The 24,469-nt window shown below is 39.0% G+C and overlaps 1 protein-coding gene and 1 non-coding gene across 2 annotated transcripts in view; one reads left to right on the top strand and one right to left on the bottom strand.

Moving 5' to 3' along the window:
* Positions 1–24,469, top strand: part of DNAH14 (dynein axonemal heavy chain 14) — a 387,990-nt gene that overhangs the window by 283,315 nt on the left and 80,206 nt on the right. Inside the window, exons 57-59 of the mRNA XM_030887822.2 lie at positions 11,549–11,657; positions 12,230–12,355; positions 23,557–23,651. Coding sequence (XP_030743682.1) covers positions 11,549–11,657; positions 12,230–12,355; positions 23,557–23,651 — 330 coding nt within the window. The remainder of the gene's footprint in view (positions 1–11,548; positions 11,658–12,229; positions 12,356–23,556; positions 23,652–24,469) is intronic.
* Positions 3,164–3,266, bottom strand: LOC115872418. Its single transcript, XR_004047824.1, has one exon. It is a non-coding gene; the product is annotated as a U6 spliceosomal RNA (small nuclear RNA).

The following is a 24,469-nucleotide window of genomic DNA, read 5'->3' on the forward strand; positions in this document are numbered from 1 at the left end:
CACTGGCTTGTGATCTTCCTGCATTCGGGGGTCATTGCATGTGTTTCGTGAGTCTGAAGAAGACTTTGTAGACTGGTATTGAACATACAGGCTAATATCAGAATTATGGACTTAATCTGGACTGGGCTGGGATGTTTTCTCAATATTCAGTTGCTCTTGTATACAAACCTTTTTCTTATACACATATAAGTCTCCCTCGATTTGTTTCTCTAGTCTACTTAGACTGACACAATATATTTATATGTTACGTATTAAGGTAGCAGACAGACATTGGGCCTCTACTCAAGTACTCCCTCAATACAAAATTACTTTGTTCTATTAAACTGGCATCCCATGATGCTCACCTTCCCAACACCATCGCTGAAGGCAAAGCGGGTGCATAAGCAAATGTGGTGAAGAAAGCTGATGGTACCCGGCTATCAAAAGATATAGCATCTGGGGTCTTAAAGGCTTGAAGGTAAACAAGTGGCCACCTAGCTGAGAAGCAACAAAGCCCACATGGAAGAAGCACACCAGCCTGTGTGATCACGAGGTGTCGATGGGATCAGCTATCAGGCATCAAAGACCCAGAATAAAAAAATCATATCAATGTGAATGAGGGGGAGTTGGAGTGGAGACCCAAAGCCCATCTTTACACAATTGGACATCCCTTACAGAAGGGTCCCAAGGAAGAGGCGAGCCAGTCAGGATGCAGTATAGAACCACTGAAGCATACAACTTTCCTCTAGTTCTTTAATGCTTCACACACACAGACACACACACAATCATGACCCCAATTCTGCCTTACAAATCCGTCTAGACCAGAGCATGTACACAGGTACAGATAAGAGCTGGAAACACAGGAATCCAGGACAGGCAAACCCCTCAGGACCAGTAATGAGGGGAAGGGGAAGGGAACCGGAGTAAGGGGAAACCGATCACAATGATCTACCTATAACCCCCTCCCAGGAGGACAGACAGCAGAAAAGTTGGTGAAGGAAGACATCAGTCAGTGTAAGACATGAAATAATAATCATAATTTATAAGTTATCAAAGGTACATGAGGGAGGGAGAGTGAGGAGAGTAGAGGGGGGAAATGAGCTGATATCAAGGGCTCAAGTAGAAAGAAAATATTTTGAAAATGAGGATGGCAACAAATGTACAATGTGCTTGACACGATGGATGGGTGGATTGCGATAAGAGCCGCACAAGCCCCCGATAAAATGATTGAAGAAACAAAAATACCGTGACCTGTGCCAGGGTCACCTCTGTCTTCAGGGTGACAACTTGCTTTTCATTATGCTAAAGAACGCTTGTGCAGTAGAGTTACCAAATGCAACCTTCATTTTGATAGCTTGCAGTTTCCATGAACCTTGCTGTGGATCCAGGCAAGACAAGATCCTAGAAAATTTCAATTCTTTCTCCATTTATCATGGTGTTTACATTTACCTATCAGCCGAATTGTGAAGATTTTGGTATTCTTTACATTGAGTTGCAATCCATACTGAAGGCTCCCATCCTTGATTTTCATTAACAAGGGCTTCAAGTCCTCCTCACTTTCAGCAAGCAAGGTTGTGTCACCTGCGTATTGCAGGTTGTTAATGAGACTTCCTCCAATCCAGGTGCCACCTTCTTCTGCATTGGAAGCAAGTTATCTGATTATTTGCTCAGCATACAGATGGGATACGTGTGGTAAACTGCTGCAACCCTGATATATATCTTTCCTAATTTTAAACCAGTATTTCCTTGTTCTGTTCCCACAACTGCCTTTTGAACCATGTACAACAGCAGTTCTCAACCTGTGGGACATGACTCCTTTGGGGGTCAAACGACCCATTCACAGAAGTCCCCCAATTCATAACAGTAGCAAAATTACAGTTATGAAGTAGCAATGACAATGATTTTATGGTTGGGGGGGCTCACCACAACATGAGGAACTGTATTAAAGGGTCACAGCATTAGGAAGGTTGAGAACCACTGACGTACAAGTTCCACAAGAGCATTATAAAGTATTCTGGAATTCCTATTATTCTCAAGGCTCTCTTTAGTTTGTTATTATCCACACAGTCAAATACATTGACAAAGCCAATATAACACAAGTAAACATCTTTCTGATATTTTCTGCTTTCAGCCAAGATCCATCTGTCATCATCAATGATATCCCTTGTTCCACATCCTCTTCTAAATCTATCCTGAATCTCTGACAGCTCTCTGTCAATGTACGGCTGAAATCATTGTTAGGTGTCCTTCAGCAATATTTTACTTGCATGTGATATCAATGATATCATTCTATAATTTGAGCACTTGAGTCAACTTTCGTTGGAATGAGTACAAATAAGGATCTCTTCACGTCAGTTGGTCGAGTAGCTGTCTTCCAAATTTCCTGGCATAGATGAGAGAGTGCTTCTAGTGCTTCATCAGCTTGTTGAAACAGTTCATTGGCATTCCATCAATTCCAGAAGGTTTGATTTTAGCTAATGCTTTCAGTGCAGCATGAACTTCCTTCAGAACCATCAACTCTTGCTCACATGTTACCTCCTGAAATGATGGATTGTCAACTAGTTCTTTTTGGTACAGTGACTCTGTGTATTCTTTCCATATTCTTTGATGCTTCAATATTTTGCCCGTAGAATCTTTCAATATTGCAACTCAAGGTTTGGAATTTTTTTTCATTTCTTTCAGTTTGTAATATATTAAGTATGTTCTTCCCTTTCCGTTTCCTAGTTTTAGATCTTTGCACATTTCATTATAATATTTGGCTCTGTCCTCTCAAACTGCTCTTTAACATTTATATTCAGCTCTTTGACTTCATCCTTTAGCTACCCTACAATTAAGAGCAAATTTCAGTGTCCTCTGAAATTCACTTTGAACTTTTATTTCTTTCCTGTGTTTTTTTTTCTTTTCAATTTTTAAATCATTTTATTGGGGGCTCATACAACCCTATCACAATTCATGCATACATCCATTGTATAAGCACATTTGTCTATTCGTTGCCCTCATCATTCTCAAAACATTTGCTCTCCACTTAAGCCCTTGGTATCAGCTCCTCATATTTTCCCCTCCCTCCCTGCTCCCCCCTCCCTCATGAACCCTTGATAATTTATTTTGTCTTATTTTGTCTTATCTTACACTGTCTGATGTCTCCCTTAACCCATTTTTCTGTTGTCCATTCCCCAGGGAGGAAGTTACATTGTTTCCCCCCACGAATTTGCATGTCATCCTTGCGCAGGGGCCATGCTAATCTTCTCTGTGTCCTTCCAATTTTAGTATATGTGCGAAGCCAGCACTCTTTCCTGTCTTTTTTAATGTCCTTTTGCTTTCTTCATGAATGATTTTCTTCCTGTCCTCCCACAGTTCATCAAGTCTTCTATCATTAACGTTTAATGCATCAAATCTATTCTTGAGATGTTTTTTCAATTCAGATGGGATAGACTCAAGGTCATAATTTGGCTCTCATAAACTTGTTTAAATTTTCTTCAGTTTTGTCCTAACTTATATAAGAGCAATTGATGGTCTGTTCCATTGGCAGCCCCTGGCCGATTTTAACTGCTGATATTGAGCTTCTTCAGGGTCTCTTCCCACAGATATTATCAATTTGATTTCTGTGTATTCATACAGAGAAGTTCATGAGTATGGTCACCTTCTGTGTTGTTGGAAAAACGCTATCTGTTATGAATAAGTCAACAAAGCTGAATATTGAAGGACAGAATTTTACAAGTCCGTAAACTTTTGTATTCCGATCACCAATAGTTATCAAACGCATCCTGGTTGCGTGTTTGATCAATTTCTGGCTGAAGTCATTGGTAGGAGTCTTCAATTTCTTCATCACTCGTTTTTGTGGTTGATGCATAAATTTGGATAATAATTATATTGATTGGATTTCCTTGAAGATGAATAGATATAATCCTATCATAGAGAGCATTGTACTTCATGGTTGATTTTACAATATCCTTTCTTTTTAACAATGAATTTAATGCCATTCCTCTTGATTATGTTATTACGGGCATGATAAGTCATATGATTTTTTGGTTCAAAATGGCCAATAACAGTTCATTTATACTCGAGTTTTATGTGTTCCACTTCATTTTTGATGATTTCTAATTTTCCTAGATTCATACTTCCACACATTCCAAATGTAAATCATTAGCAGATTTTTGCAGCTATTTCTCGTTATCTTGAGCTGTGTGTGCCCCATCAGCAATAAAGATCCTGAAGACTCCACTCATAGAGGTTTTACCCCACTCAGGCCACCAGGTCAGCTCCACTCCGTCACATTTCTTTTTCTTCTAACAATTTTATTAGGAACTAATCCAGACATTATGTCATTCCATAGTTCAATCACATCAAGCAGTAATGTAAAATTGCTACCAATATCAGTTTCAAAACATTTTCTTCCTCCTTGAACCCCTTGCTATGAGCTCTCAGTCACATCTCTAGTGCCCTCCAACCTAGAGGGACCCCTCCTCCAACACTGTCTCTGACAACATTCTGCTTCCAGCCATTAGTCCTTCAGTATTGGACAATGTTTCAGAGCTCTGCATAAGACCTTCAAAGACCCCTTCCTCTAAAGTGGGGAGCCATAACCTTCTTGGATATCTGTTCTTAGTCTGGAAGCTCCATGGAAACCTGTTCCCTTTGGGTGACCCTGCTGGCATTTAAAATACCAGTCACCTAGCTTCCAGCATCACAGCAATACAGAAGCCACCACACGGTATGGCAAACAAACTGCAAGTGATGGTGTAAGAAGTTCCAGTCTCAGAAACCCACAGGGGCAGGTCTACCCCGTCCAACTGGGTCACTGTGCTTATTTTTATCTTGGATTACCAAGCATCCTCGAGTATAATAATCCATTTTCCCCTCTTGTTGTCTTCTAAATTTCACTTGGTATCTCTTGAAGTAGGCCTGGTTCTTTACACTTGTCACAAACCCCGTCCTGTGGAACAGAGCACTTAGCTACAATTTCTTAAAGACACAAGAACAATCTCACGCAGCCCCGGACACGGCCTGTGGTTTCAAGGACTGCATGCTATGACCAAAGTCAGCTGATCTAACTGAAATAGCAGCATTCTAACCTGAGCAAAACACCTTTATCCGCTGATACGGCGCTCTACCAGACTCAAGAAGATGTCAAAAATCCTATATAATTCACCTGTAAAGGTGGCCCATGCTCTGTGTATACAATGTGGTCTATTTTATTGGAAAACAAACAGCCTGACCTTTAGCAATAATCACAGATTTGTCATGCAGCGGTGCCTTCTGCTTCAGAAAATAGAGTTCTCTGCTTTTTAAAATGTAGTCGGATTTGGTCTGCTTTGTTTGGATTGGGTTTTGACAACCAGAGGAATTTAATACTATGAACTTACTAGACAAGAAATTTTACTTGGCAAAAAAAGATTGCATTGACATGGATTCGATTCTGAGTTAGCGCAACCCAGTTGACCACCCCATCCAATCTCCACGGATGCAAATCTGTACAGAAGCGGAGTACCACACCTTTCTCTGTGGAGCAACCGTGAGTTCACACCACAGACCTTCCAGTTAGCAGTTGAAAGTTTAACCACTGCAATATGGGGGCTCTGAGCAAACAGGCCCATATCCATTACCATGATACATCACTCTCCCCTCCTGGCAGATGTGTGGCAATACTTCAGAGCCATTGATACTGAAATTCTGATTTGCCAACTGACAATGATTTGTAAAGTGAAAACTGTGCACATCAAATATATTTTTTCTAATCCTTTATGAGCATTGACAACACATTATCTGATCCATTTTCTCACTGCTTCAAGTCAACTCTACTTCATAGTGGTCCTACAGAACAGGCTAGAACTGCCCCTGTGGATTTCCAACACTGTCAACTTTTACAGGAATAGAAAGCCTCTTCTTTCTCCAGAGGAGTCAATGGTGGTTTTGAACCACTAACCTTGAGGTTAGCAGCCCAATGTATAATCCATTTTTGTTGTTAAGTGCATTTGAATCGGTTCCAACTCACGGGGTCCTTATGTACAACAGAACAAAATACTGCCCGGTGCTGTGCTATCCTCGCAATTGTTCTTATGTTTAAACCCATTGTTGCAGCCATTGTGTCAATCCATCTTGTCAAGAGCCTTCCTCTGTTTTGCTGCCCTACCACTTTACCAAGCATGATGCTAGTTAATAGCAAAGCCATTTATAATGCTTTCTCTTCGCTGTCAGTTTTAACCACATGCGCTCACTGCCATCAAAAGCAACTTCCAGGAGAAGATGTGCTCTCCTGGTCTAGGGTGCAGGGAATGCAGGAGAGTCACAGAGAGACTAGGCTGAAGCAGCCATGAGTTTTCCTTTAAAGCAGCCAATGTGGGAGTAATTGATAGGGAAGGACAGAAAACACAAAGAGAGAAACACACACCACACCAGTAAATATAAGTTTGCACCTAATTTGAATTTTGTGTGACCACCCCCTTGGCCTCACTATATAAAATTTTGGTAATAACTAAAGCACCGACCACATAAAATACAAAGATGTCGCTAAGATGAACCAGAGACATCTATAAACCATAGAGACATGAGTAGACTTTGGGTTTGACTTAATTCTAGCCCCATTCTAAGAGCAATTCTTATGACATGCCCTGCTTGATGCTCAACCGATGATGAGATCACTGAAGATATGGGTGCTATAGAAACATGTGCTGAAGAAACTAGCTGGTGCTTAGCTACCAGAAAAAAACAACATCTGGGGTCCTAAGGGCTCACTTTCAAAGAAGAATCCATCTAAGTGAGGCATTAACTAAGTCCACATGGAAGAAGCACACAGCCTGTGTGATCCAAGGATTGTAAATAATACAATCCAAATCTAAAGGAAGGAATCATATCAGAGTTGAAACTGTGAACACCTGGTTTGCATCAGGCTATGGAGGACAATGGAAGCCCATAATCCATTATCAGGGTCCACTCATGGATCTAGTCTCTAGTGAATTCCCTCTGATCATAGTTGAAGGATGGGAAATAGCCCTAATCAGAGAGCACTCTAAAGTTGATTGTGGCAGACATAATTAGGTCAAAATGTAATATTACTTTATCTCCCTTTTGCCCATTTTCTAGCTGTTTCAGTTTTGTTGTTATTTTAATTGAAGAAGAAATACATGTGAATTAAGCTCCTGGGGAATTCCCCCTGACCAGGGAGCGGGGATGTGAATGGCCTTGCTAACATGCACAGTGCACTGGGAAGTGGATTGCTGCAGATGCCGTTAGGTTAAAGTTTAGCACCCGGTCATTTGAGCTCCCTTATGATCCATTTAAGTTTGTTCTAGTATTTTTTAATAAACATTTTATTGACGTATCTTACTCATTCCAGTATATCCCTTCCCTTCCTGTTATTCAATCCCATCAGGTGGGGCTGTACAATCATCAATGCTGTCAACTCCCCTTTCCCCACTCTTACTTCCCTTACCCTCAGGGAAACCTTACTCCTGTCACTGTCTCTGAGGGGTACTCTATCTTGACTGCCCTGTACCGAGTGATCTTAAATGTTCAAATGTACACATGCAAATCTAATATGGCTAATGAGGTATGTTGCATAAGGACCATACTAGTAAAGGGGGGAAATCTTAAAGAACTAGAGGATAGTTATGTGGTTCATCGGTGCCACACTGCACCCTGGATTCATCCTCTGTTCCACGAGGCCCTTGTAAGAGGGACTGTCCAATTGTCTTGCTGGTAGACTTTGGGTCTACGCTTCATATCAATTTGGATGCATGTTTTTTGAACTTCTGACACCTCTTCCCGTTGACACCTCATGATCACGCAGGCTGGTGTGCTTCTTCCATGTGGTCTTTGTTGCTTCCCTGCTAGATGGCAGCTTGCTTAACTATAAGCCTTTAAGACCTCAGATGCTATAGCTTTTGATAGGAAGGCACCATCAGCTTTCTTCACCACATTTGCTTATGCACCCATTTTGTCTTCAGCAATTGTGTCAGGGAGGTAGGTGTCATACAGTGCCACATTACTAGAACAATCCATTTTTTTGTCATTTTACTAGGGGTTCTTATAGCTCTTATCACAATCCATATATACATTTATTGTGTCGAGCACATTTGTACATATGTTGCCTTCTTCATTTCAAAACATTTTCTTTCTACTTGAGCCCTTGGTATCAGCTCCTTTTCCCCCTCCCCCTCCCTTCCTTCCTCATGAACCCCTGGTCATTTATAAATTATATCTTTTCTCACATTACACTGACTGCTGTCTCCTTTCACCCATTTTCTTTTGTCTGTCCGCCTGGGAGGGGGTTATATATAGATCACTGTGATTGGTTCCCCCTTTCTCTCCCCGCCTTCCCATTACCCTCCTGGTATTGCTACTCTCACTATTGGTCCTGAGAGTCTATCTGTCCTGGGTTGCCTGTGTTTCAAGCTCTTGTCTGTACCCGTGTACATGCTATGATCTAGCCAGATTTGTAAGGTAGAATTGGGGTCATGATAGTGGAGGGGGGTGGTGGGAGGAATCATTAAAGAAATAAACCATTCTTGTACTGAGGTAAGATTTAAGTAGAGGCCCGAAGTCCATCTGCTTCCCACTTGTGTTTACATATATGTACATATAAAAACAAATACACACATATTCATATATGTTTATATTTAAATATGCATATATAAGTATTGGATTTTGTTTGTTTGTTTTTCCTCTTACCCCACTATTATGTTTGCCTGTCATTCACCTCTCAGTTAATTCCTCTCAGATAAAATTTTATTGATCAAACACACCCAGAAAAATTACACCCTCCTTGAGGTCCATTTTAGAGCTCCCTATTTCCTTGTACCCGCCATGGTTGGCTCCCCACTCACCTCCCACCCCTCCAATGCCCCCCATTTACGCCTTAGACTTTCAGTGTGGCGCCCTTGTGAGTAACCCCAACTAGTTCAGGTGGGGTGCAAAGTGCTGCCCCCCAAGTCAGAAGTCTACAATCTGGGTTCCTCGGGGACTTCGAGGTTTTGCTCCATCACTGGTCTGTTGCGCTCCCCTCTCGGCTTGCCCGCGTGTTAGCGGGTCGGGCCAGCGCTTTCCCCAAACTGTATCTTCAGGGCTGTCCGCTGCAATGCTGTCATCTAGGGAGAGGCATCCAGTCTCCAGCTGAGAACGAACTGTCTCTGGGAACGAACTGATCCACTTGGGAGCTTTGCCCTCGTGGATTGGCACGGGGGGATGAGGTCTACTCTCACGCTCCCTTTCCCGTGGAGACAGAAACCATACCCCCCCTTGAGTTGGTTAGTGCCCTGACACACACACACCCATTGCATATAAAGAGGGTGGGAGAGCCGGGAGATGATGCCTTTCAGCGCAGTTGGCATCTGCATCTGTCGTTGATGACATGTGAATCTCTGGGTTTGGTCTGGCTCTTGCCAGAATATCTGGTTGTCAGCCTGGGAATTTTATGTTGTGTTTTCCCTTATGCCCGTTCTGCCGTTTGGATTTACCTCAGTGGGTTCATGTTGTACTTGCCCTTTTGTGGTTGGCTAACTTCACTCAGCATAATATGCTCCAACTCTTTCCACGAGATGAGGGGTTTTATCATTTTGCCACTATTTTTTAGGGATGTGTAGTATTCCATTGGGTGTCTACAGAGGTTTTTCATCTCTTTGCCTATTGATGGAAATTTGAGCTATTTCCAATTATTTGTGATTGTGAACTGCATGGTGACAAGTTTGTTCTGGTTTTTAATGTTTTCTACTTTCTTTTTCAATTAAGGTGTTATCTATTTTACTTTGTTAGTATTGTTTTGTTTGGTTTTCTGTTTGGGGAAGGTGAGTCATTGTGGATTTTTGTTCTGTTCTGTTTGGGTTTTTAAGGTTTTTCTGTGTATGAAATCCAGGATAGGTAAATCTATAGATACAGTAACTGGATTAATGGTTCCTTGTGAGTATGGCACAGGAGGTTGGAAGGAAATGGGGAATTGTTAGCAATGAATACAAGAATAAAGAAAATTATATAAAACTGATTGTGGTGCTTCCTGAACAATTCTTCTTGATATGAATTATTGAATTGTAGGATATGTGCATCATATGCCAATGAAACTGTTAAAAAATAAAGCACCAATCAGACAATTAATTTCAATTCTATCTCTTGCTACTTAATTATTAGGCATTCTTTAACAGGTATTGTAGTAGTTACATAATCTCCTATCTTGGGGTTATTAAGAATCAATGGGGTAGAGGTTAGCTTGTCAATCAGGTTGCAGCTTGATGACTTCATTTGGAGGCAAGACAGAGATAAATAGCTCACTGGAGACTGGACACACGCTCTCTCTCTCTTTCTGCTTCACCTTCCTGTTGACAAGCCACGTGAAGCCATGCTGATGGCAGCCAGAGCCCTGGAGATGTATCCACCGCCATTGGAGCTACAGGACTTTCCACCCACCAACCTGTGATCTTCTTGCATTCAGCATCATTGCATGTGCCCAGAGAGAAATTTATGGATTAGTATGGGGCATATGGGCTAATACCAGATTTATGGACTTGATCTAGACTGGGGTGGGATGTTTTCTCAATATACAATTGGTCTTTGATGTAAAGCTCTGTGTTACACACATGTGAGTGTCTCTGGATTTATCTCTAGTCTACCTGGACTAATACAGGTAATATTTTGAAGAGGACTTAGAATTCTCTACATAGACTGGCATTTGAAAATAGCAACAATTTCATTTCTTCCTTTCATTCACTTTTCTTGCCTTATTCCACTATGCTGGATAAGAGTGCTAGGAGTGGGCATTTTTGTCTTGTGTTGATCAGCTATAGATACAGGTAGTTTTATTTCATGGAAGTGACTCATATGAGTATCAAGGCTGGCAATTTGAAAATTCAGGTCAGATATCAGGCCGGAGGCCTCCCTTGACCAATGTAGCTACTAGGCCTGATAGACTCAGGTCAGCGGGTGATATAGCAGGCTGCTGACTTCAGACACTGACAAATATAAGGTCAGCACATAAGATGGTGGGCTGCTAGCACACGGGCTACTGGCACACAAGCTACAAAACCTAGCAAATCCAAGATGAGTAGGCAATGGAGCATGCCATGGCCCACAGACAAAGAATGAGAGGTTATATAATGACTCAGATGCAGGATCCAGATCAAACAAAAAGCTAGAAAGTTTGGCCAGCACATCTACATATGTTGGATGCAGGCCACACCCCTGAGGAAACCTGTTTTCAACTGACTAGCTGTTCATAACAAATTTTATAATGGGAGTGGTTACACTATTACATAATTGCCAAACTACATCATAGTTGTCAAACAAGAGAGTCATGGCCCAGCCAAGTTGACACACAACTTCAATCATCACAGTCTAATTAATCCCAGTTTTATAATAGTTTGTCATGAATTTTTTCAAATTTTTTTCTGAATCAATTGATATGATCATGTGATTTTTCTTTCCTAGCCTATTAATATAGTGAATTATATCAATTGACTTTCAAATATTGAACCAGCTTTGTTTCCTTGTGATAAAGCCCATATGACTAGAGTATATAATTCTTTGATATATTGCTAAATACTATTTGTTAATATTTTGGTATATCTTATACATCTTTGTTCTTCAGGGATCGTTTTCATATGGGTCTATCAAAGATCCTGGAAGCAACTACACTAGTTACAGATATGCAGGAGGAGCTCCTGATTCTTGGTCCTCAGATAGAACAAAAATCAAAGGTAAACTTCATTTCAAATGTCCTTTAAAGATTTTAGAGTACGATAGAGCAGTGTTTGAAAACAAAGGCCCTGGTAGCCCATGAAATGAGTTAGAATTCTAGCTCTGTTACTGAGTAGCTACATAAACTTAAAAGAATTTCTTACCTCTTGTAGCTTCATTGAAAAACAAAGGTAACAGCAAACAGTAACATTATATTTTAATAATTAAATGTGATCATAGGTATACAAAGAAACTTCAAAAAGGTTTTGGAAAAATTCTATCATCTTTTACTTCTATGAATTTTTTGAACCTCTTTCATATAAGTAATTATGGAAACTCGTGCAAAAAATTCTCCTAGTTGATTTGTTAAATTCATCTGAAATATGCTGTGATAACTTGCAATCTGTCAAGTATTCTAAAAATCATTACACTTCATCATTCTTTATGTGAATTATTTGATATTTATGCCAGCCATCATTAGTCTACTCAATAAATGCATTTCACACTAATATTGATACATTTCATAATACAATATTAGTTATTTGAATGACGCTTTCTTAAAATTTATTCTATTAATTGTTTGGTTCCTTAGGAAATAGAAATCCTTATGGAAAATTTACGGAAAGAATCACAAATAGTTGAGAAAGTTCAGATGCTTGTTAAGCAGGATGAAGAAATTATGGCAGAAGAAATAAGAATTGTAGAAGAATATGCTCAGGTAAAATTAAAAGATAATCAACAAAAATCTTTTAGAAATATTTGCTAAAGTATTTCCTAACTCCCAAAGTTCAATTTGTCTGCTCTTAAAATATAACAAATGCCCCAACTTTGTATACTTTATACTTTTAATTCAACAAATATTATTTGCGTGCCTAACACAGGTATGACATGGTTAAATGAAAGTTAGGCTACAAAGGAACTTGGTCCCTATCCTTGAGGAACTTAGGAGAAGATAGGGCTTTTTACTTAAAATAAACAGAAACTCATTGAAACCATATTAAAAATTCTATGTGCAAAATGCTGAACAGCATATAACGCATTAAGAGAAGACGGAAGGAATAAACAGCGTCACCGTGCCAAAATGAATTGACCAACATTGAACCATTTCAGTAGGTGGCATTGATTTTTTTTTTTTAAAGCTGCAAGCATTGGCAGAATGCCAATTGTGAATGAATACAACAAAGACTACACTTGTCTATGGGATAATAAAGGGAGAGATGGAGAAAAGGTTGAAGCTGTCAAGAATTTTGTATGGCTTGGATCCACAGCCAATGTTCACGGAAGCAGCAGTCAAGAGATCAAAAGACAAGTTGTATTACATAAATCTGTTGCACAAGATCTCTCTAGAATATTGAAAGCAAGAATGTTATTTTGAAGACTAAGGTGCCCCTTGCCCAGGCCGGAGTATTTTTAATTGTGTTATATGCATGTGAAAGGGGGACATTGGGTAAAGGAGACTGAAAGAGAATTGATGCATCTGAATGGTAGCGCTGGAGATGTGGAAAGTGCCGGGGGGCTGCTAACAGGACAAACAAATCTGTCTTGGGAAAAGTATGGCCTGAGTGCTCCTTAGAGGCCAGGAGGGCAAGACTCGATCTTACATACCTTGGACATGTTGTGAAGGAAGACCAGTCCTGGGAGAAGGACATCATGGCTAAAGCAGAGGGGGTGTCAACGAGAGGAAGACTCTCAAGAAAATGGATCGGCCCGATGGTTGCAACAATAGGCTCAAGCACAGGAGCAATAGGAGGAGGGTGCGGGATCAGGCAGTGTTTACTTCTGCTGTGCGTAAAGTTGCTGTGGGTGAGGACCAACTCGATGGCGCCTAACAATATAACAACTATATTTGCAAGAAATATGGGGCAACGTCTGGAAAAATGGAAAACTAGGCAAACACACTACATACACCGTCTACAGCAAAGACCTGAGAGAAAAGATGTAGATGATAATTCTGGAACCTTTAAAAATCAGAGTAAAAAATGGATAGATTGATTGACGACTGGCTGACTAGGAGAACAGTCAGAGATGTAACAGATGGGTGAATTGTCAACTGATCTGATGTGGGATCTCCAGAATTAGCTTCATTTGCTCAAGACCAGCACAAATATCCACTGGGAGCTAACGGCAAGAAGGTAGTATCTTCCCTTGCTCCCCACATCCACCTGGTGACTAGAGTGGCAACCCCCCACGCTCACCCACCTAGCAGTTGGTTACACACACACCCAAACACTTTCTGCTCTGTTTAAGGTCAAAATTACCTCCTGGTTTACCAGCCCCGTGTCTAGAGGCATGTGAACTTTGCCCATTAGACCAGCACAATTCACAGTGCCCAACAAGCACCCTGATGCAGGCCATGCTGGACAGAAAAGAATTCCTTCCCATCCAATCACCTTGCCCCCCAGATATCCATACAGTCCAAAGGAATTCTCTTCCTCACCCATCTGAGCCTGCATGAACTACTTCCAGATTCAATTCCTGATCTCAGTTAACAGGCTGAACAATCCATCTAAGACAGTGATTCTCAACCTTCCTAATGCCGCGACCCTTTAATACAGTTCATGTTGTGGTGACCCCCAACCATAAAATTATTTTCATTGCTACTTCATAACTGTCATTTTGCTCCTGTTATGAATCAGGCAACCCCTGTGAAAGGGTCGCTCAACCCCCAAATCAGTCATGACCCACAGGTTGAGAACCGCTGATCTAAGACAAGCTTTCTCCCCAACCTTGACTGGTCCCTACCAGGTACCCTAGCCCACCTGCTCCTGCCCCAGTTTTCTTTCCTTGTTTTCTTCTATATCCCTTGGTTTTTTGTAATCCTTTCATTCATAGTTTTCTTATTTTCTTTGGTGTTTCTTTCCCCTTCCTTTCTGTGGTAGTTACATAATCATGTCAATTTGGGACTTGAGAGGATTATGAGTGAAGGGGGGTTGGTGTTTCTCTAGTATACCCAGACTAACATACCTTCTTCTTTCTCTGAGTTATTTTCTTTACTCTTATATTTTATTTTTTTTATCTTCCATTTCTCTATTCTTAGTTTTGCTTATTGTATTTTTTTTCTTCTTTCTCTTTAATTTTTATCTAACTTTGTTTTTATATTCCCACCTCTTTTCTTTTTAGTTATTTTAAAATTATCTTTTATTTATAATTAAATTATTTTTCTTGCTGTTATTGGCCTGTTTTCCTTCTACTTCTTTATTTACTTATACATCTCTTTTTTTTTTTTGACAGTTTCTTGCTTTGATTTTCTTCTTTTTTACTTTTCTAATCCCACCAAACTGGAAACAAAAACTGTGCCCACACAACCAAGCCACATCCATACCTATAGCAGTTACATTTCCTGAGCTAGGATCCCTACCCACCCAAATCCTGTACCACAGCACCACAGTGACTCTGAGGTAACGTATAATTTCAATTCACATGAAGAAACAAAACAGAACAATGCAAATAAATGACCAATATACAGAGCCCAAAGATTTTTCTAAGACCTTTCTTTTCTAAGGAAGAAAAGGCATCGGAACTACCTGATAAAGAATTCAAAATAATAATAGTTAGATACTTTCAGCCGATGAGGAGAAAAATCAATAACGCTATTGATAAATTCAAGGAAAGGAAAAACATTTTTAGAAGAAACCAAATATTCACTACATGAGTAAAATGAAAAAGTAGACATAATTAAAATGCACACAGAGCAGCTAAAAGAAAACCAGAAGATTCATGTTATAATTTCAGAAATAGATATTGCATTAAAGAGCAAGGAAGTTCAATTGAATCCATGTAAAGCCTTATTGGTGAATGCTAAGCAAATATCTCGATACTAATATGCTAGAGGAATGATTTAAAGCCTAAGAAATGTGTGGAACACCATCAAGAGATGATTGGAATTACAGGACAGAAAGAAACAAAGTATCAAAGAGTGGTTAGAAGAAAACTCATCTAGTGTGAAAGACAAGGAGAAAGGCATCTGACAAGCTGAATGAACCCCAGCCAGACACACTCCGCGGGGGTTAGGTTGGGTATCTTCCAGATGCACCTGTGGGAAGGTACGGGTCGAGTCTAACCTTTCAATCAGGACACAACCTAATGATGTTGTTGAGGCTGTGGTCTTTTATAAGAGACTGTGAAACACTGGCCTTTCCAGCTTCCCTCTGACCAACTTCCTGCTTGCTTGGATCCTATGTCTGACTTCTAGAACCAGCAGCCCATTTATCCTTAATATAAATTTCTTACTGATATAAAGTTCTGTTTTATACATACATGATTGTGACTGATTTTGTTTCTCTAGAAACCCCACCCTAACATACCTCCCCAAAGATTATTCATCACTGCAACATATCATAAGCAAATATTTCTAAACCAAAGATAAGAAAAAACTCTTCAGAAAAGCTCATGGAAAAAAAAAGTTACTTATAATGGGAACCAATAAGACTAAGTTCTGATTTCTCAGCAGATACGATGCAGGCAAGGAAACAATGGGATAGCATATATAAAATGCTGAAAGAAAAAGTTACCAACCAAAAATAATATACCCATCAAAACTATGCCTCGAATCTCATTCTCACTGCCAGGGAGTAGATGCCAACCCACAGCCGTTCTGTGGAATAGGGTAGAACTATCCCTGTGAGGCTCTAAGACTGTAACTCTATATGGGAGTAGAAAGCCCCATCTTTCTTCCTCAGAGTGACTGGTAGTTCTAAACAGCAAACCTCTGAATCGCAGCCCAACACGTAACTACCACAACACCAGGCCTCCTTATTCCTGGAATCTGATGAGAAAATTTGAACTTTACCAGAAATAGAAATGAAAGTAATTTGTAAAAGCCAAATCAGCCTTACAAGAAATAGTAAGCGTAGTTCTTTGGACAAAGAACGAACCCACAGCAGACAACAACCTGGGACTAACATACATGACAACACCACTAGACAATCATCCAGATATAGAAGTGTGTAAAGTAGAAACAACAACAACAACAAAACTTATTACTGAAATAGAGAACCAGAAATACCAATGTTTAAGGAAGACAATTGCAAAGTAAATAGTCAATAGTGTAATAAAGGATTTTCAAATGGAAAGGAAGTCAGGTAGATTTCAAGATAGAACATACTCTTTTAAAGTTGGGAAGAAATAAACAAATTACAGAGTAACTTCAAGGAAAATTAATAAACCTCATCAAAATAAAAAAATTTTAAAAACAGCAAAATCAGATTTCATACCTGCTAAAATAATAGCAATGAGAAAATGACGAGAAAACCCATAAACAAAATGAGCTCAGCATAGAAAATACATGGACTAAGAACCCTGCAGCATGCACACACACACACCAGCAAAATAACAGCAACAAATTCATAACTATCAATAATTACACGGAATGTAAATATGTCAGTCAAGGGATAAAAAATAGCAGATTGGATAAGCAAACAGAACCCATCATATACTGTCTGGAATGGCGATAGGCACAAAGACAAAAATAGGCTAAAAATGAAATGATTGAAACAATTATCAAGCTAATTACAATTTTCAAAAAGTGGGAGTAGAAGTTTTATTTCCAAAGGACAGCTTTATATAAAATGAGACAAGGGTACATAGCATGCATAGTGTAACAATAACATCGTGATAAAATTGCCCTAAGCACAAACAGTTCCAGGGACTAATCTTATCTTAACAAATGCAGCTGTGTCCTCAGTGTCCTCAGCGCATCTCGGAATGTAGGGAACATATGACCATCGTCCCAGCGTTCTGGATTACACAGTGTCCCCAAACACCCCAGAGAGTCACCAGAAGAACTCAGAGACTGTATAGCAAACCACTGGCAAATCTAACAAAGGAAAAGAAGGATGCCATGAAAGTAGGGCGAATAAGAAATGAAGCCGGTGACATCGCACTGACCCAACTGAAATAAAATGGATAACAGTAAATACTACGTTGGACTGCACTACAACAAATTTGAAAGCCTACTAGAAATGGACAAATTTCTAGAAGCACGCTACCTACCTAAACTAACACAGACTGCAGGAGAAAACCTGAAAGACCCTCAACAACAGAAGAACTTGGCGAGGCCATTTGAAAACTCCCAACAAAAAAATGCAGGCATCATTTCACTCGTGAATTCTACCAAGCATTCAGAGAAAAGCTGACAGCAATTCCACTCAAACTATTCCAGAGTATTAAAAAATTTGAGAAACTCACAAATTCAATTCATGAAGGAGCAAAAACTTCCAGAAAAGAAAATTACAGACCAATATCCCTCATGAACTTAGGTGCAAATATTCTCAATAAAATCCTAGTCAGTATAATCCAACAGTATCTATACTATAATAACTATAATGTTATACACACATGGTCAACTGGGATTCATCATACTACGTATGCAAGGATAGTTCAACAGTCGAAAATCAATCAACATAATCATCACATAAATAAAAAACTACAGGGAAAAAATTGTATCAGTTGTTGTAGAAGGTTATTTGACAAAATCCTGAACATATTCCTGATGAAAACACTCAAGAAAATGTAAATAGAAGAGAAATTTCTCAACATAGTAGAGAGTAAATATACAAAGCCATCAGCCAACATTACTCTCAGTAGAGAGGAACTAAAATCATTCCCCATGTGACAGGGAACACATGAGCACAATTACACATTTCAGAATTCTCATCTTTTGCAAGTGTTATTCATAATTTTTCTGATCTGCACAAATGCCTTTGCACAATCAATGAGATAAAACATGCTTTCTGATATTCTCTGCTTTCAATCAAGATCCATCTAACATCAGCAATGGCATCCCTTGTTCTATATCCTCTTCTGACCATTATTTTTTCACAGTATTTATCCAACTTTTATGTTGAGCAAATAATCTGAGAAACGACTATATGAAGAAGATTGCAACATCAATCTTAGAAGATGACTCATTAACAATTTTCAATATGTAAATGACACCACCTTGCTTACTGGAAGCAAACATCCACCCAAAATAAAAAACAAACAAACAAACCCACTGCCATCAAGTCAATTCTGATTCATAGCAACCCTATTGGACAGGGCAAACCTGCCTTTGTGAGTTTCTAAGACTAACTCTTTACAAGAGTAAAAAGCCTTGTCATTCTCCCACAGAGCAGCTGATGGCTTCAAACTGCTGACCTTTCACATGACTACTATGCATCAGAGCTCCTTTCACTGAAAGCAAAGAGGTCATGAAACACTTAACGAATTCCACCTTAGTACAAATAAAACAAAAATCTTCATAGCAGGACAATAAGCAACATCATGGTAGATGGATGTGGTAGTTACATAATCTAGTGTCAGTTTGGGACTTGAGAGGATTAAGAGTGAAGGAGTGGAGTCTAGTCTGTCAATTGGGTCATGGCCAATGAGGCCTCTGTGTGGGTATGGCCTTCTCCTGAGAATTCTGGGAAATCCAGTATTTTCCTCCTTGGAGACAGGAGACACTTTCTCTCTTTGCTGACTCCCTGAGGAGAAGCCACATGGACCTGCCCTGATGCAGCCCTGGAAGCTGGAGTAACCATGTGGAGACCCCTGCCAGTACTGGGATCCTTCCAACGCCACTGAATCCAAAGACTTTCTACCCACTGGCCTGTGATCGTCCTGCATTCCACATCGTTGCAGGTGTTCCATGAGTCTGAAGAGGACTTCATATATTGGTATCGGACATATGGGCTATAAAATTTATAAGGAAGATTTTTAAAGAATTGATGCATTGAATTATGAATTCATATGCATTATAGTATTGAATTATGAATTCATATGCATTATAGTATTGACAAGAACATTGACTATACCATGGACTTCCAGAAGAATTAATAAATCTGTCTTGGAAGAAATACATCCAGATTGCTCATCAGAGACATGCTATAGGGAAGAACTAATCCCTTGAGAAAGACATTATGTTTGGTCAGCACAAAAGACACTACTCAGATGGACCGCCCAGTGGCTGCAACACAAGACTGACATCGTCGCGATCTTGAAGATGGTGCAGGAGCAGGCAGTATTTTGTTCTGTTGTCCACTGGATGGGAATTGATTCAACACCGACAGCAACAACCCCAAAATCTACCACTTGTCTGTCTATTGGTCGTGCTGTGGTGGTGTACAATTGCTATGATGCTGAAAGCTGCACCTCTGGTATTTCAAATATGATTAGGTTATCCCATGATGTAAAGGTGTCAACAAAGCATCCAGATTAAGACAGACTCGAAAGAAAGGCCTGGTGATCTAATTCCAAAAATTATGCTGTGAAAGCCTTATGCATCAATCTAAAATATAGTCCAATTTACTTGCTTTTGACATAACAGTTATCAATCGCTGGTGGGAGGCATCATGTTTGGTGAAATAGAGGGTCAAGGATAATTGGGAAGCCCCTCAGTGGAAGGGATTGGCACAATAGCTGCCACTATGGGCTCAAATATGCAGGTGATTATGAGGACGACACAACACCAAGCAAGATTTTGTTTTATTGTCCATAAAATCAACATGAATTAGAGTCAAGGCCATCTATGTATGCCTAACATATGAGCACTTATTTATTCACAATATATATATGAACTACTATCATTGGCTAATACCTAAAGGAAAGATTCAGTATAACCAGTAGTGAGCTGGAATACATGCTCCAAATTGGCTTCTTGGTAATTTTGAAATATTTTGGCTGATTATTAAGGAGGTCTGATTACCTTATCATTATTTTTACTTCATAACTTGACTGAAGGAGAGTTCATACAGACATGAGAGACGTTTCCGCCTACCTTTTTGTTGTTGTTCATTTGTACTTGCATTTTTAACATTATCTTCCATCCAAGGTTTCTCACAGAAATATTTTAAAGCTAGGTAGTCATGTTTTAAGGGCTCGTTACTTAAAGCTATCTAATGTCACATGTAAATCCCCTGATGTGGACATAAGTAAACTGCAGGGGCTGTAGTGGTGAGCATTAAGAAACAACAGAGGATACCGGAAGTCAGCAGGCCTCCAAGTGGTAGAGTCCCCACTCCTCCCTCAACATGCCCCAGGGATCGCACTTGGAGTGTCCTCACCCCTCCAGGATGCCAACTACAATGAGGTGTTCTTGCTAATCGATATATTAAACACAGAGGTACTTTAATTGAACCTATATTTTAAAAAAAGAAAAGAAAATTGCTATCAAGGAATCAATGTTATTTTTGCCCTACCACAAAGAATGACCTTTTATTTCCTGTTTTCAGAAATAAATTCAGATTTTTATAAGGCCAGACACTTATACAATAAAACCAAAAAGAACTACAACTGCATGAGACTTCTTTGTTTGGCCAGCTCTCACAAGTTTTCTGCTTTTTAAAGATGTCATCATACCACTCTTCTATTGTTTTCAGTTAGTAGAAAATATTTAACTGTTTCTCTTCAGACTAGTGTCTTCCTTACAAAGGTTCCTGCTTTCACCAGTTTTAGTGTCCAATTTTGAAGCCACATTTTTCAAAAGAATATAAAATTGATATCTTAGCTACTTAGTGCTGCTGTAACAGAAATATCACAAGTGGGTGGCTTTAAAGAGCAGAAATAAGACTTTCTCATAGTTTAAGAAGCTAGAAGTCCAAATTCAGGCTGTTTCTCTGGAAGGAAGTCACTCTTCATCTACTTCAGCTTCTAATAGTTGCTAGCAAGCCTTGGAATACCTAACGTGCAGACTTACCTGTCCATAGGGTCTGTCTTCTTCCTGTGTCTGTGTGCATTCTGGTCTTCTGACAACTCAGAAGTGATTAGGTTTAGGATCCATGCTAACCTGGTATAACCTCAATGGATTGAATACGCTGCATTAGATAACATTAGGGAAGAACATCTGCTCTACCTTTGGCCAACTAATTCGCTCATATCATTAAATTACAAAGGTATGTGAGCCAGTATTTCAATATATATTTGGGGGGGACACAATTGGATCTCTAAATTACTAAATCAAAATTAGATATGCACATGAATTTTTATTTAGATTAAGTAAAGAAATCATAACAAAATAGAAAAAATTTTAATTGGCAATGATCACAAATGTCACAGAATACAAAAAAACAGCATAATATTGCTTCATAACTAATTGCGTCACACACCGTATAGTCCCTGTCTCATATGTTTCTCACTTTATGACCTCTTCATATGATAGTGATTTTTCATATGACTACTATTTTATAAAATAACTTATCATTATCTCTCATTTATAGAATCATTACCGGGGATTGTCAAAATGTGTTATTATTGATAGTTCGGAAAGTTTTTTTTCCAATCTTTATAACTCATTAGAGATAATGTCATGGACATTTTTAGTATTCGCTTAAAATCTGGCATAAGCAGAAATGACATTTCAAGATTTCTCATGCAGTGATTAATTTAAAAAACTTTTTGAACTACTGGCATTTGTTAACTAGTTTAATATCAATGTTCTCATTATAGAGGTGTATTTATATAATTTTAGGCTATTCCCATTGATGTCATTATTCCTTACAAAAACCACAAGAAATTAAATTTTTTCCACTGTGATCATGACTTATACTTTTTCAGTAAAGGATTATGAGATAGTTATTTTTTCTATCCTAAAGTTATTTTCTCTCTTGATATATAATTGCTTTTGGTATGATCTGAAATTTTTATTGTAAGTTACTTCTCGATATCATAATAATTTCTTTTGCTTTCATCACTCACTTTTCTTAAATTTTTATCAGATTAATAATGTATTCATAAATAAAAAGACAAAGATGGTCACATACAGTACCTTTCACATATGAAGAATCTGTCCTTTCTAAATTATATCATTGAAACATTTCAAAACATTTTTCCACACACAGTATTCATTATTGAAAAACTCAAGAATTTTGTTGAACTGTATATTGCACAACTCATCAAAAAAAAAAAGAAAAATGTATGGTGGCTTTATAATGGCAAATTCTGCATTTTCAATTATGTTCTTGTAGGAGTGAGCTTCCATTATAAGTAGGTGTCGATGAGAATCTATCCATTTACTTACTTTTCTTTTTCTCATCCAAAAAAATTTTTAAATGTTGCACAGAAAAGTTGTCAGATGCATTCATTGCAAACCTTGTTTCTCCTCCACGCCAGTCTACCCTGGCCTTGTTTCTCCTCCACGCCAGTCTACCCTGGCCTTGTTTCTCCTCCATGCCAGTCTACCCTGGCAGTGGATTCTACAGGACAAGTTCATAGGATAGGGCCACTCTGCTCCTGCAGTTTAACGTCACCTCACCAGCAAAGTTCTAACAGTGGAAAATAGGTGTGTTTCTGAGAGTCATTCCTATCCCAAGTAACTTAAAATAACTTAATTATACAGGAAGTGACTGTGCACAACATATAATTCCCAACTCTACTCCTCAATCAGATCCCAAAAATATTTCAGCATTTCAATCCATCTGACATGATAGGTAGTAGAACAAAGCGTAAGTCAAAAAGCAAAGAAAAAGCGGTCTTCACTGATTACACTCAAAATGTCTTGGTTTTGCAAGCTCCCCGGAAACATACGGCTCTACAAATGTGTCACCAGGGTTTCTTTGGGGAACTTGGGAGAGGGACCTGTGCAAGTGAAGTGCCCTGAAACTTAGGCTTCATTAGCTTCATCGTAATTTCACCTTGATCTGAACCACTTCTCAAAAGGGCATTGCCAATACTACACTGATTCGAATAGAAAATGCAGAAGATACTCAGCATGTTTGCTTCCTACAGATAACTTTTCATCAGCAATTACATAATACACCATATTTAGGACTAGGATATACATTTCCAACAATATCAGTATTTGTGCACAAGTCTAAGTCAAAATACGTAACTTAAGAGCACTGTACAAATGTGAAACTATATTTCCCAAGTTTAAAAGATAAGAAGTTTACATAGCAACTATATTCAATTACATGTATTTGGAAATTTATTTCTTTATTGTAGAAAATGAGCACTGAACTTAAAAGTGTACTTCCAGCTTTTGACAAGGCAATTGTAGCTCTAAATGCTCTGGACAAAGCTGATGTTGCTGAATTAAGGTAAGCCTACATTTCGTTTGGGTTCAAAAAGCACAGAACATAATATAAATTCATGGCAACACAGAGTATTCCATTTTTATATGAAGTCATTTTTACTATCAGCTCCATATTTACAAAGTGGTATTGTGATTAAAGAGGGGAAATATGGAGCGAATCCACACTGATAGTCATAACATTTTAACTCTTGGCATAAGAGAGAAAATAGTAGAAAGGTTGTGCTTCTGTTTGGTTGTTAAGACAAGAATCAGATGTACTTTTATAATGAAGAAGGGAGCATGCCAAAATACTGGTTAATCCACCTAAAGTTGAAAAACAAACACACAAAGGAGTTGAGCTAATTCTAGACCCTCCTTTTTTAAACTCATTTTTTAAACTCATGTACGAGGGGGCTTCCAAATGTTCCTGGGAAACTTCCATTTTCTTTTCGTTGCATTTTTTATGGCATCTGTCCGTTGCACCATTGTTTTCGCTTAGTCATTCAAATGGTGACGTAGCTGACATTGAAATTATACTACCTGCCAAGCCCCAATTGAGGCACCAACCGGTAAGCAGAAAGACCCGACCAAGTTCCTGGCTGTGTTTGACTGAGACCTCTCTGATGAGGTGATAGTGGAACAGAGAACTGAGAAATCTGGAACTAAACCAGCTAGATATCTAAAGAGTGGTCCCAGCAAAGGAAATTAAATGTATAAAAGTCAAGGAAATAGAGGAAAGAGCTGGGAGGCAAAGGGCATTTCTAGAGGTCTAGATAAAGACATGTACATATGCAAATATATTTATATATGAGGATGGGGAACTAGATCTATGTGCCTATATTT

Source organism: Echinops telfairi, unplaced genomic scaffold (genome assembly GCF_000313985.2).
Source record: "Echinops telfairi isolate 266 unplaced genomic scaffold, ASM31398v2 ScPeMD7_7424;HRSCAF=8462, whole genome shotgun sequence".
In the NCBI taxonomy this organism is placed as follows: Eukaryota; Metazoa; Chordata; class Mammalia; order Afrosoricida; family Tenrecidae; genus Echinops; species Echinops telfairi.